The 13,881-nt window shown below is 39.4% G+C and overlaps 1 protein-coding gene across 1 annotated transcript in view; it reads right to left on the minus strand.

Moving 5' to 3' along the window:
- The window catches only part of LOC105835689, a 39,335-nt gene that overhangs the window by 10,279 nt on the left and 15,175 nt on the right, over positions 1–13,881 (minus strand). The window contains exon 3 of the mRNA XM_036286932.1: positions 681–799. Within this exon, the coding sequence (XP_036142825.1) occupies positions 681–799 (119 nt within the window). The remainder of the gene's footprint in view (positions 1–680; positions 800–13,881) is intronic.

Below are 13,881 nucleotides of genomic sequence, written 5' to 3' on the forward strand. Positions count from 1 at the left end.
CCGCCGACCGGCGACCTTAACGGCGCCGAAATCTATGGACGCCGGAAAGTTAGACGGGCCCCAGTTTCCCAAAGTGATACGACCGCCAAGAGGAGAGAGATCTCACCCTCTACCCTGGTTATACGGTATTCTGTCTCCGTTCACGTTATCCACCTCTATCAACTTTACGTATACGTGTGTTTCCACATGAGCTCGTTATCTCAATGGGGATAACGCGCTTCGCGTTCCGAAAACCGTCAAAAGACTCGGATGTTGTAAACACGGGCGTTACACGATAATTACGCTGGCAAAATATTTTCGGCAAAAGCTTAGTTTAGTTGAGGATTTTTTAATATGTCCGTAGCAAACAAATATATTTTAATAAAACTCCATAGTTAGTATATAAACAAATATTTTTTTATTTACATGTATATTTCACAGACGCAACTGCATTTTTCGTTATATGAAACAAATATTTTTTTGGCGTTGAAAAATGCTTCAATTAAATAGCTTTTGTTAAATTTTTTTTTAATGTAACAAATATAAATGAACGGATCAAAATACGATGAGTATTGAAGCATTCTTACTGACATGAGCTGTCGGATAAAACACAAGATGATTAAGTGAAAATTCTTCGATGTTGCCCTCTTCACTATCGAAGTTGTATTGTGATGCAACTTTAATTTAATAATAACTCTCACCTTCTTGTTCCAGCAACTTCGACGACCTTGCACCGACTCCGGCTCCACCAGAACGGCGTCAGAGTCCAGTAGGAACTACTCGCGCTTCTCGCCCAGCCCTCCTCGGGAAACAAAAGGACCTGCGACAAACGGTGAGTCAGCTTTTAAATATCTTATTATCCTTCACGTGAAAAGTCTTTCAAATGTACACGTAACGTCAGAAACACTACACTGAGAGAAGAGTTTGCTTAGATAAAAACTACAAAACTAGCACAATTACTTTCACTCAAAGTATATCGAATAATTAAACGAACTGTGTGTTGACATGGCCATCAATGCATTGGAACTATATAATTATACTGTCTTTATCGACAAAACGTGTCGCACTAATTATACGATTCGCTCCGTTGATTTTACTCTCGATTGAACGTATTTGGTTCCATCAAGCAATTCCTTCGTCTTAGTGTAGGATAATAGAACGTGGAACGTCGATAGCGAGCTCGCTGGAGAAGCTATAGCGCTCTCAAATAAAGTAGACGGGATTGGGAAAAAGGCTTCGTTGGGACTTCTTCGCGGCGTCTTCGACGAGTTCGAGTCTTCCCGAGGAAGATTTGTTGGAGCGAGTTCCCTCGCGAAAGGAGGAGGACGCCGTATCCCTCGCGAGAGGAAAAAAAAAACTCCTCGACCTTCTTCCACCCTCACCCGTCGCACCCCGGTGATCCGGTTTCCGCTCTTCGGCTTTTCCGAGCCTCGGAAGCTATGTGACCGAAATATTGAAACTACACACACCCAACGCCGTTTCTACTCTTACGCGTGCGACGAAGAGGGAGGAACCATCCCCTCGTGTCTTTCTTCTCCCACTGCGGATCCCTCGCACGCGATACAGGCATCCGTCATCTCGAGGATTTTCTATACCGCGAACATGGATAAATCGCTCTTTAATCGGCACACATATCTCACGAGAAACACGTAAGGTTGTTGTTTTTCTCTCGCTTGACAGTTTGGCAGAAACAGGTGGATTGCGTGAAATTTGATTCGTTTAGACTTACATCGATTTCTGTTGTTGAGGGAATTGTAAAAATATTGAAACTTAAATTCTCAAAATATTCCTCTTTCGTAATTTGTAATATAATATATATAAATAGATTTACAGAAAATTCATAAAATAGATAATCCGTGTTATTTTAGGAGCTATGTGAAATTTCGCAATTCCGCTACAAATTCAACTGCATCACGTACCGAGGCAAATATTTCGCTTTATCAACACAAGCCATTTCGCTTCTTCATTACTATTACCCGACATCTCCAAAGCTCCCTTGGCAACAATTTTGCTGGCACCCCGGATATTTCGCGATAACCGTGCATTTCCGTCGAAATTACGATACGTCGTAAATTGCCATCTGTCAGCAAGAATGCGCTTTCTTCCCTCGAGCTACGAGAGTGAGGGTAGCGAGACGTGAGAAGAGGAGCACACAGCAAAGTCGAAAAGATGAAGGGTTGGAAGAGCAGTTCTCGACGATCAGGGCTCCTTCCCTTTTCTCTCTCTCTTTTTCGGGTTACCGCGAGAGAGCTCGTTGCCAAAATTTCTTGATTTGCTGTTCCGGAACGGCAGAACAGTCGGCGGGGACAATCTCTGAGAGAGAGAGAGAGAAAGAGAGAAAGAGAGAAAGACAGAGAGTGAGAGGGGAGGGGGAAGGGAAAGCGCGATTTTATCGGATCTCGTGGAATTGCATTCCAGCCACGTAAACGGGAATATCGAGATTCAGATGAACCTCCATCTCATCCCTCTATCCTTCGTTCCGATACGAGTCGAGAGTGGTGCAACAAATTCACGATTAACGTCTGTTCCCTGCTTTTCCCTTTTTATTTTCATTCTCGTTTCCAATAGTAGCCAAATGGACACGCGATAATCCTAACAATCGTCGGAATTATATTAGATTTTGATCGCTACGAATCAACTTATAGGTAGATGACGTTATGCAAAACTGAGTGCTTTCCAAGCGTTTATTTTAAATACATTACATAATAAAAATTTTAATGCCGTTGTTTTAAATTTAAACAAATAAGATAATGCATTTTAAGAGATCAAAAGGTTTAACTTTCTGATTTGATTGATTTATATATAACTTTTAGATTTTATGTCCACAAGTCTATTTTCTAGATCGATTCACGAAACCGCGTGCTTTCTACGTAAAATGCCAGTTCAAAGGTACATATTTCTACTTCTAGCTCAGTTGAAATAAATGATGGTAACGTGTATACGTAATACATCCTACAGCGGACTTTAATATATGAAAAATTCAAAGTTTCACATTACTGAGTTAGCTTCGTATCTCGAAGTTTTCTGCGTTAATTTTTCCAACTTTTCCGTAACATATAGCGTATAACGTGTATAACGATTACACGGCAAAACCGAACACATTTCTGTATCGCAGGAAATTCATCTCGCGGCCATAAAGTATGTATAAAGCTGGAAATATAATTCGCTATAGACTGGCGCAATTATTCGCTTGCTCGCCGATCAAATTCGCATGATTACGTTTGCAGTATATCGGTTCCGTCGTTCTCTCGTTCTCTTTCTCTCGATTTGATACCGCAGCAACCAATCGAACGGCCGAGTTTACTGGTCTTTAATAATGTTTCGCAAATCATCGAATCGCATTAGTCGGAATAGCGAGATCCGCTTTTACATACAGTCGGTGAAATCCGTTATTTAGTATTTTATACTGTGGTATATTATAACACGTGACAGGTGTTATGTCATAATGATTATCTTTATCCTAAACGTTATAATATGCTCTTTTAATGTACGCTATATAAAATTCTTTTATTTTATACGTGATTAATTAATTCTGTCTGGATATATTATTATTATTTATTTCCATTAGTTCTTTCTCTTTCTCTATTTATCCAAAATGCAATTAAGTGCAGTTTACGTATCAACTGTACTTCGAAATTGATTTAACTTGAAGTATGCATGGTTTACAATTTATCTCTCAAAAGAAACTTTTTAATATAGTTGGTAATTGAAAACTTCAGGGACAAAATGCAAGATTAATGCTTACAAAATCTCGGATTTTCTCCCGAATGAAATGTATCGAGGTATTAGACGGAAACTGATTGGAGCTTGGCTTCAATTTTGACCAAGAATGTTTCGAGCTAGCAATTACTTGTATATTGCGTCGGAGAACACTGAATCGAGTCAATGACGCGCCAATATCCGCCTTTTTGCTGCTTTTAATAAGCAAGGATCACGCACGAATCTCGCAATTTCCTCTTTCGATTTGAGCTCGAGCGCGGGTGGATCGTAAGGACGAAGTCCGGGTAAAGTAAAATAAAAGCAAACGACCGTGCACGCGGGCGCGCGCGCGCGAAGTAGAGCAAAAAGAAACGACCGACTGCTAAGGGCTGCGAGGGTAAGGGCGGAATACAAACAGTCGATGGGACGAAGGACGGAATTTCTCGGCCAAAGTTTCCGCGCTCTTTCCTCCCGTCTATTTTTCTTTCCTCCGACCCCTTTTTTCCGTCTCCGTAATTTTCGCCCGTATATTTCGTAATTCCAGGGCGACGCATATCTGGCCTCAAAAAGACTTTATTGTTTATATAGAAGTTAAAACACTTTTTTCTTCACGAATTAATGAATATATTCGTCAATTGTTTGAGTAAAATTTGATAAAGAAATTAGCAAAAGTCTCTTTAATATAAAACGGAAATGTTTTCAAGCACGGTCTATTAATTCGAATTCATGAGATAATAGTGACATTTTGTGCGTCACTGAGTGTGTCGCGATTATGGGAACATGCCAACCACAATTACAGTCCTTTTTTCTCCCATGCAGAAGAACAATCGAACAAATTGAACCAATTCGCGCGGATCGGAAACGATCAGAAAGCGGTCGCGGGTTTGTGTAATGGCTGCCCTTTCCTGTCGAACATGCAAATTTATCGGCGCTCAAACATCGAAACGCCCGGAGGCGGACAATTTGTCCATTAACGATTCCAATTGCCTGTCGTAGTTATGGTTTCCTTTTTATTTTGCGGAATAGAAACCTTTTCCTATCCTGTTTGCGTCGCTTTTATTGGAAGCTCAAATTGCGCGAGAAAATTATCTTCAATGCGTGAAATAATGAAAGGAATAAATTCGAACTATCAAAAGCGGGATTAATCGTCAATCGCGGAATTCAGAGATAAAATAAATCAACCTGCTGTGTTTCATTTGTCTATTCATACCCCAGATTCTGGATATTAAAATTCTTCCGCGCACGGCATCGCAATTCACCTGCAATTAATGCTCCCGCAATTAAAATTGGGGCAAAATTAAGTTTCGTGAATTTAATTTTCTCGCCTCTAAGATTTATTTCGAGTCGCGTCATCGAAAAAGTCGGTTGGACCCGCTGTTGAAGCTGTATGAAGCTGTTCCGTTGACCTTGTTTGCGCAGAATCTTGTTCGCGCAACCTTACTCGCGACTGTTACCGTCGCGTTTAAGTGCCGCGATAACGAGAAGCGGAACAACCGGAGTCGTCGACAAATACACCCGATATTATGCGCACAAGGATCACCGCGACTCGCGTTTATATCGGTCTGAATGCTGTTGATTGAATAAGTGGATCTCACGCGCGGCTGACGTTCTGCCACGACTGTCTTCTTCTTCCTCTGTACATAGCTTGTGAATTCTCTCTCTCTCTCTTTCTCTTCGGTAATTTACCATCCTTCACATCACAGGGAGCAAGCGGAATTTTGCAACGGTTCCTTCCTCGGTCACGCCCGTCATTTATTTTCCTGCTCCACTTCCGCGTGTCACGAGGCATGCTTAATTATTGTCGGAAACGACATTAACGGTCGTTATAATTTTGCTCGATCGATTTTCCGCGCGTTTTGTACGAGCCAAGGAGTTCACCAGAGCATGAATATGTACCGCGCAGACAATTGAAGAAATATTTAACTTAATTAGATTGCATTTGAAAAGCCATTATCGAGCAAATGCGTCTCATTAGTGACGAAATCGAACAAATGTGGGAAGAGAGTTAATTAATAATTGTAATAGAAAAAAGATATTTTTTCAGTGCAAAATTTTCTTGAGTGAAGAGATCTTTTCACGCAATAAATTGAAGCATTATAACATCTTAATGGAGAAAAGAAAATAAAGAAAATAATGTACAGCATAAAATATTGTACATTGTATCAAATATGGTACGATTGAATCCGAAATATCTCTCAAAATAAATAATGCATGAACGGTGAATCATGTTTGAAGGCGATCTTAAATCAATAACGAATTTCAAATTAAAATTTTGTTTTTTGAGCTATTCATCCCGAAAATTTATTCCATTTTACGTCCTTCCTGCTATATACATTTTTTGTTGTTTGAATACTTTTTTACATCTCATATTAATTTATTAAAATATTCATTGCATTATTTCGTTATTGATCGCGCATTTCCTCGGGCAGTACGTGCGTGTGTGATGTATTTACGAAACAACCATTCTTGGGCAACAATAGCCAAGCAGTACCGTTATTGATACTAGATATTGCCGACCTGGTATCCATTATTGGTACCAGATATTGTCGACCTAATATCAATTTGTGCTAGGGTTGTCAAGTGCCAAAGGTATCGCGCGAGTGCAGCCACGGCAGCTTTATCGTGCACGGCTCGCTGCCGTCGTATCATGCTCACCTTAATTTCGGAAAATCCGGTTTTCGAACGCACAAGCGGCGGCCGGCGCGACCGCTGAAGCGTGGCCGTAGTTTCGCAAGCGAGGCGAGGGTATCGCCATCGGTGAACGATAGCCCGCGTTTCGCCATTCGTGCGACCGTGTTGGCCGCACGTTGCGCATAGGGGATGCCGGTTTACCCGATAATCCGGTAGTTCGGTCCATTGCCCCGCCATAATCCCGTCCCGTACCCGCCACACTGGACGCACGGCGTCGCTCCGTTCGCGACAATGGCACCACGGGCGATTTCTTTGCGACAGTATCTCTCAGAACCCACTAAACGCGATCAATTTTCAACTACGAATAATTGAAAACATAGTTATCATTACTAAAAGATGCATTCTTGTGCATTCCGTGAAGAATGATATTTTATTGCCCCGAAACTCGCATCTCTCTTTTGTCTAATCATGTTTAATCGTTACCGAAAACTTGATTAAATTTCTGTTCTTCATTATCACTGATCACTGAGCAGCCGAGTGTAATGCGATAGCATGGGGGCTAGAAGAAGTATCCGCCGATTGTACGTTCGTAGTTTATATCCGAACGAGGGAGCGAGCGCGCATAGTGATCGTGAATCCAATCTCGGGTTAATGGACTGCGGACATAAAATCGATAGGCTGACGATAAACGTCATTGTCCTTCGAGGAGCGATTCGACGGGATGGCATCGTTGTTCGACGTATCGTGATTCGACGCGCCGCGCCGCGCTGATTCGGTCCATCTGCTTGTCAGAATGAAGTATCGGACAGCTTTCTCCGTGACCGGGAGAACTGCGCCGGCACCTAAATTCCGCCTGGGATTAGCTGATTGCGAATTGCGATCGTGGGACGTGCACCGCTGCTGCATCGTACATCTGCATCGAGTCGCGCGAGCAACAGAAACCTGATGATAATCTGGTAATCCGTCGGGAGAAATCGGTCACACGTGAAGATGTACATTTACGATCTTCCCTTATGCGAATAATACACGGTGAAAAACATTTTGTATATGTGTTAAAATTTTCCTATGTGAAAAGTTTTGTGTTAAATTTCTAACAGAGTTGTGTATTAATTTATTTCGTATTGTTGTAAAAATTTGAATGGATAAATTGGGACATGAAATATGTTAAATTTAACACAATTTTAGAGTGTACAGACGTAATTTTCTAGATTGTACGTCGTATTGTACGTGAACGCGTTTAATTTTAAGCGCTTTAAATATTCTGTGGTGTTTTATTTCTTCATCTTTTATCTCAAAATATAATTTTATTTTGCATTCGATTCACAAGGTACAGGCGCATATAGAGAACTTCCATGTTTCCCATATTAATTCTTCAACTGTTGATTTATTTATTCACGTTTTCTGTTTATGTTTTCTTTTTAATAATCAGAGGGGAAGCTATACTTCGATACAGTAGCTTTACGATAATTTCTCAGTGATTCGAGCGAATTGTTTAATCCATACTGGAGAATAGTGTACATTTTGCAAATAACATGTAGCTTTTGCATCGAGTCCCATTAATTAGGGAGCACGATTAACGTATTAACGTGATTACTCGGTTCGTTACGCCGCCATATACGCGTCGCCGTTCACGTCCCTAAATTTGTTCAACCTATTTTCGCGTTCTCGTCGAAACTCAACGACGTGTATTAGCGAGTTATTACGTATGCCGTACGCACGATATCATTTATTCATTTCAGTTATTATAGGACCACTCAGTGCCATTCTCGGCCATTATCGGCAATGCCCAGGACGGCTCGGGTTACCTCATTTGCATTTTTGTACCTAGGTGTTAGTAAATATTCAGAGAATATTTACTAACCGATATCGTCATCACAATGTGTAGAAATGGATTCGAGAAGCCACCGAATTTAAATCAGGATATTCTTATTTTCGTTTTTCTTATTTTCGTTATTTCGCATTTTTGTCTAATTAATACTAAATAGATATACGTTTTATTTTATTTTAACTAAGATTAATGACCAAGATCCATTTTTATTAAAAATGTTTTAAATTTTAATAGAAACTTGAAGTAGTTTAGGAATATATATTAAAATAAATGATTTTTAAAAGTAGTTTGCACAGTTTCCACAATGTTACAATTTCACGTAATTATTAAAAGAAACAAAGTTATAGAACCGTACATGTTTAAAATCGGATTAAGTCGTGAAGGATTAACGGATGCGGAGCGGAAAACCCTCAGCGCCTCTAAAGCCCCCACGTGAATGCGGTCGACGATCTCGAATCGCAAATGCGAATGCCGAGGGACCGGTGAGACCTCGCATCGATATATCGTCTGTACAATGTCCAAGCATCCGTAGGACACTCGATATCGCACTTGCCGTGATTCGCCCGCCTCGTAATTCGAGGCGGATGGCGAACGTTCCGTTTCCCTCCTAAACATTACAAATGTGCGCTATGTCTGTGAGAAGTGTATTGATTAGGAACGCGCACATCAATGAATCACGAAGAATTTTATCTTTATAGTGGCATACGGCATACAAAATAATGCAAATATGAATGCAATTATACAATTATGTGTATAATGTAACGTGCTATATATAATATTATCTTGAGCAATTTTTTAAGAAACCGATCTCAAAAATATAATTATCTCCTCGTACAAAGGAATGGATGAGAAGTACTGTGTTTTATCAACCTCTATTCAATTATAACATTAATCATTACAAAATCGTCAAATAATTTGTTCACAAATGTCGATATTAGCTTCAATCTAAAATACGATAATGTCCGTTGAATTCTTTGATCAGTCACACATCTTTCATCAATTTTGATCAATCACACCTGTCAATATAACACGGGATCAAGAATAAGAGGTCCATTCGTCAAGGGATTCGTCAAGATGCTGTCTTTGGGGAAAGCGATGATCTGCAAGATAATCTAAAGAGGGAGACAGGGAAAGAGAAAGAGAGAGAGAGAGAGAGAGAGACGCTATGCAACCATGATTACCAATGTCGTGTCGAGTTTGTAGTTCGCGCTGTGTGTGTCGGTGGTTCGAATTACCGGTGTCTGCAAGCATGTCGCGGTAGACATGCGAAGATCGTCGCGTCACTTAGCGAGATCATGCGACGACGACTCCGGCAAGTTTCGCACGAGGACGTGCTGGGCCGGCGACGACGCCGTCGAATGCATGCAAATAACGTTATTGCATCCCCCTCCCCCGACAAAGGAGAATATGATATTCCGCCTGTACCAACTAAGCAGCAGTCGAGCACCTGTACCATGCTTTCTTGGAACACGCAGGTACATTGTAATTTGAGTTTGGCCAAGGAATTAGCCGACGTGCGACGCAACAATAGAAACTTTGGTACACTACGCGCGAGTATACAGCATAGATATACCAAGCATATCTAGGGAATATGGGCGACTAAGATCTTGTCGGAAGTACGCAAGTAAGCAAGTCAATAGGACGTGTATCATACCAGCTTTGGTAATTTCGACATATAAAATTTGTAAGTATCAAATTTTTAAAAAAGTTTTCCAACAAAGATATTTTTCGTAAAAATTTCTCTTCTATTTAAATTCTTGAATTTTTGGGATATTTTAAATTTAAATAATTGATAGTGTAATGAAGGAGATGTAAAAACAAACGATGCTAAATATTAATTGTCTTTCATCCGACATTATTAAATTCTAAATGAGGAAATGTAGGTACTGGATAAGATAATAAATCGGCATATGAAAAGGGCTTTTTGCTAGGGACAGCAGTCACGTTTTCGTGTTTCTTATAGCGGTCTCAGTGTGGATTACGCCGTTTCGGTGTTATCCTGCGCGCTCTTCGGGGGTTTTATCGGTCGCTTCGTTTTGTTCCTTCTCGCGCGCGGGCTGGTGACTCGCGCCTCGAAGACAAAGTGCCGAGGGAATTTTCCGGGTTAGCCTCGTTCCGGAAAAAGACCAGCGAAACGACACGGTACGGGCGAACGATGTGCGGTACCGGCCGATAAATATATATCAGGATTAAATCTGGTTTTTTTTTGTCTGTAGAAATAGCAGAAATCGCATTATGTCGATCCAGACCTCGTTTTTCTCGCCTTTCCCTTGACGAACACGTAATTAGACATCACGGGATTTCGTTGGGTTGTTCATCTTGTTCTTCGGGTAGACAAAGTATCAATTTTTTAAACGAAATATTATGATACTTTAATTTTGATTTAAAAAATTGTATTTTATACAGCACAATTTTATATATAAGCGGTACCTTTTAATGCATCTGAGAAATTAGAAAATATAATCATCAAATACGGCTATTTGCCGCTGAATCGCCGACTCTAAATTGATTTTTCGTCGATAATTTACGGGAATGACAAGCGAAACGTAGTCTGCATCTTGCTGTACTTTATCCACTTTTCAGTCTCCCTCGATTTAATGCACTCTCCGAGCTATAGACATCCCAGCGAGTTATTTTCGCGAGTAATTCTCTCTCTCTCTCTCTCTCTCTCTCTCTCTCTCTCTCTCTCTCTCTCTCTCACTCTTCTCTCCTCCCCCCTTTCTCTCAATAGAGAGTGGCTTCCTGACAGAAATCCGAAGATTTCCACGGCATCGATTTCAATCAATCCTGTTGCCACCATCTTGCCTCTCTTTTTCTTTTCTAGTCCTTCTCGCGAAGTTTCCCATTTACGTCTTGAGAAATTGCCGTTTCCCGGGCATTCATTTGCACTGGGTGAATTTATCCTCCCCGGTACTTATCCCAGGTACGACTGACATACGATTAACACCACGAAATCAACAATAGTGTTTATTTAATGAAACATTTTGTAGAGATCTTCTCTAATTAATTTGCGTTGATATTAATGTTGATTTTTGCTGTCTCAGATTACTTTCATATGTGTTATTTTTGTATGTACTTAAAAATCAATTTAATAAATATTCTCCTAAATTATTGACATAATTCAAATTATATGATTCAAATGAAACGATATATACTGCAATATATTTATTGAATATTTATTGTATTATATATTATGTAGTATATAATAAATACTATATAATATATAATGCAATAAATACTTTTTATTTATATACTTGTATCATATTTGTAATAAACTGGCAATATATGTTATTTTAAATTAGAGAATAATTTAAATCCAAGAAAGTAAGGTAATACGAACAATTTTCTGAAAACAAAAATAATGCTCCCCAAGTTTTTTTTACTGTTGTGCGCAACGCAATTTTTCTGGGAAAGCAGCAAAACACGTCGTGTTAATCGAAAAAGCACATCACGGAACAATTAAGCGCGGCGCAGTGTACCTATTACATCCAGTTGTTATCCATGAAATTCGCACTTCGCTCGGTCGAGTTTAATGATCTATTAAAATCGTAGCAATCGAGTTTTGCCGGGACTTCTATTTCGAAGCGTACTGACCATGTCAAGCACCAATCCCTTGCGATTCTTGCATAAAAAAAAAACGAAGATAAAGTTGTTTGTTATTGCCTCGGATTTGATTCAAGTATACCGAAAAAAGTCTATGAATATTTCATATATACGTATTCGTCACATAAAATTTTATTTGATAAATTTGACGAAATCCAATTTTTGTACGAAATTTGATAGAATTTAGAAACGACGAAAAATGTTAACGCGCATCTGAAAAACATCGACAGTAACACAGGCTAAATTTTCCGGGGTTTATCTCTTACTTTTCATGAGATAATAGACATAAATTGTCAGCCTAACTCGCAGACTGTCATACGACGCCTTCACATGCTCGCTTTCTGCATACGAGGCACACTCGATGGTGCCTCGTAAATTAAAGGGCACAATGGCCGGCGTGGAAACGTCGTAGCCCCTCTTCAAACTGGAAACCTGAGGATAAAACGTGAGGATGATCGAGAGGATAGCCAACGAGAAATAGCGGAAAACAAAGGAAGATAGATCGACATTTTATCAGATATTTCTCGCGCGATAAATTGAAAATTATCTGACGTTAGCTCTTAAAAAATTTATTAGAAACATATATAATATATGTTGACACACACATACTTTATTTTATAATAATATAAAATCCGATATTATAATATGAAATAATATAAAAGGTAATCTTACAAATCAAGTGTAAATAACAATAAAATATGTACATATCAAATAGAAATTATAATAAAATATAATCATAAATGTATAAAATGATAAACATAAATTGAGATAATTTAATTTTAAGTGGCGGAAAATTCATTTTTTAACATTGTTTCTATATTAAATAAAATTGTCATTACATTAGATACTTCGATAGCACGTATTATAATGTTAACGTTAATGCAAGCATCCGCTTGTTAGCCCATTTGAATTTACGGTATGCACGAGAAAAGAACAGTGGTTTGAGTGCAGGTAAGAGGCTTAAACAAGGGAGGCTCGTTAAAAACAAGTGGCGTCGATTAAAAACGCCGACCCTACTCTCGCTATGATATATCGGCAAATACGCGAAGGTGCTTTTCTTCAAGCTGCATTTTCCTTTCTCTCCTCCGTTCTTTGTTTCTTATGTCCTCTTTTATTTCCTTTTCCTTAGCCGTGCAACATTGTCTACCACCATAATGTTCAGATTTTTAGCTGAAAAGACTCTTTTGCTGTGGAGCGATTGTTTTCTCTTCATGAAGCGGTTATATTCAAGAAAATTTAAAATAATCGCAGGAAGAGAATAACAAGATTTAGATTATTAAACCGAGGAAAGTTTATCGGGAAGGAATGTGCCAAAAAAATGCGAAATATTTTTATTAATAAATTTTAATGTCAACGCACTGAAATGTCATCCTTTCTTATCGAGAAATAAGTTTTGTTTGCACAAAAATTTGTCCGTATTTCTTTTTTAACCTAATTCATTAACTAAAGAAACCGAACAATTGCGATTTTACTACGGCTTTTGAAATTATAAAGACAACTCACCGAGCGCCAACTCACCCTGAGCGGCACACCGCCGGTCTTCCCCCTTGCCTAGTAATATCTCGTAATATCGCATAGTTACTCGCGTGCGGCGAAGCGGAATACACGCGCGGGCGTCTCTACTTTCCCGCGGCGTGTTTTGCATAATTCGAGTGGAGAAATGGAATCCGCGGCATGCCGGAAAAGCGCGCGGCATATAGAACGTTCTGTTTAAGACTAACGATACGTCCATCACATTCATAATAACGTAATATACAATAATATTTAAAGCGAGCGGGCGTACGCTGCGCGAGATTGTCTGGCATCTCGCACCTTACCCTCGGGGAATGGCACGGGGTACGGTAGACCCCCTATGCGATAAGCGACTCGCACCACAATCCGGTAATATTAGATCTCTGCGGCATTTGACCTATATTAAGCTCGTTCCGCTAAATGCACTAATTTTCTCTTAACGAGAGAAAACACTGCGAAAGAGGGAGAGGAGCATTTCTAGGAAAATATTGTTATACTTTTTAAATTTACAGATTCTAAAAAATTAAGACACAGCCTAAAACAGCTTCTAAAATTACCTACACTGTAAAAAAATTTGTGTAAAATTACACCTATATTAATGGAGTCTCAAAATTACCCGCTATAATAGT

Source organism: Monomorium pharaonis, chromosome 5 (assembly GCF_013373865.1).
Source record: "Monomorium pharaonis isolate MP-MQ-018 chromosome 5, ASM1337386v2, whole genome shotgun sequence".
Lineage (NCBI taxonomy): Eukaryota > Metazoa > Arthropoda > Insecta > Hymenoptera > Formicidae > Monomorium > Monomorium pharaonis.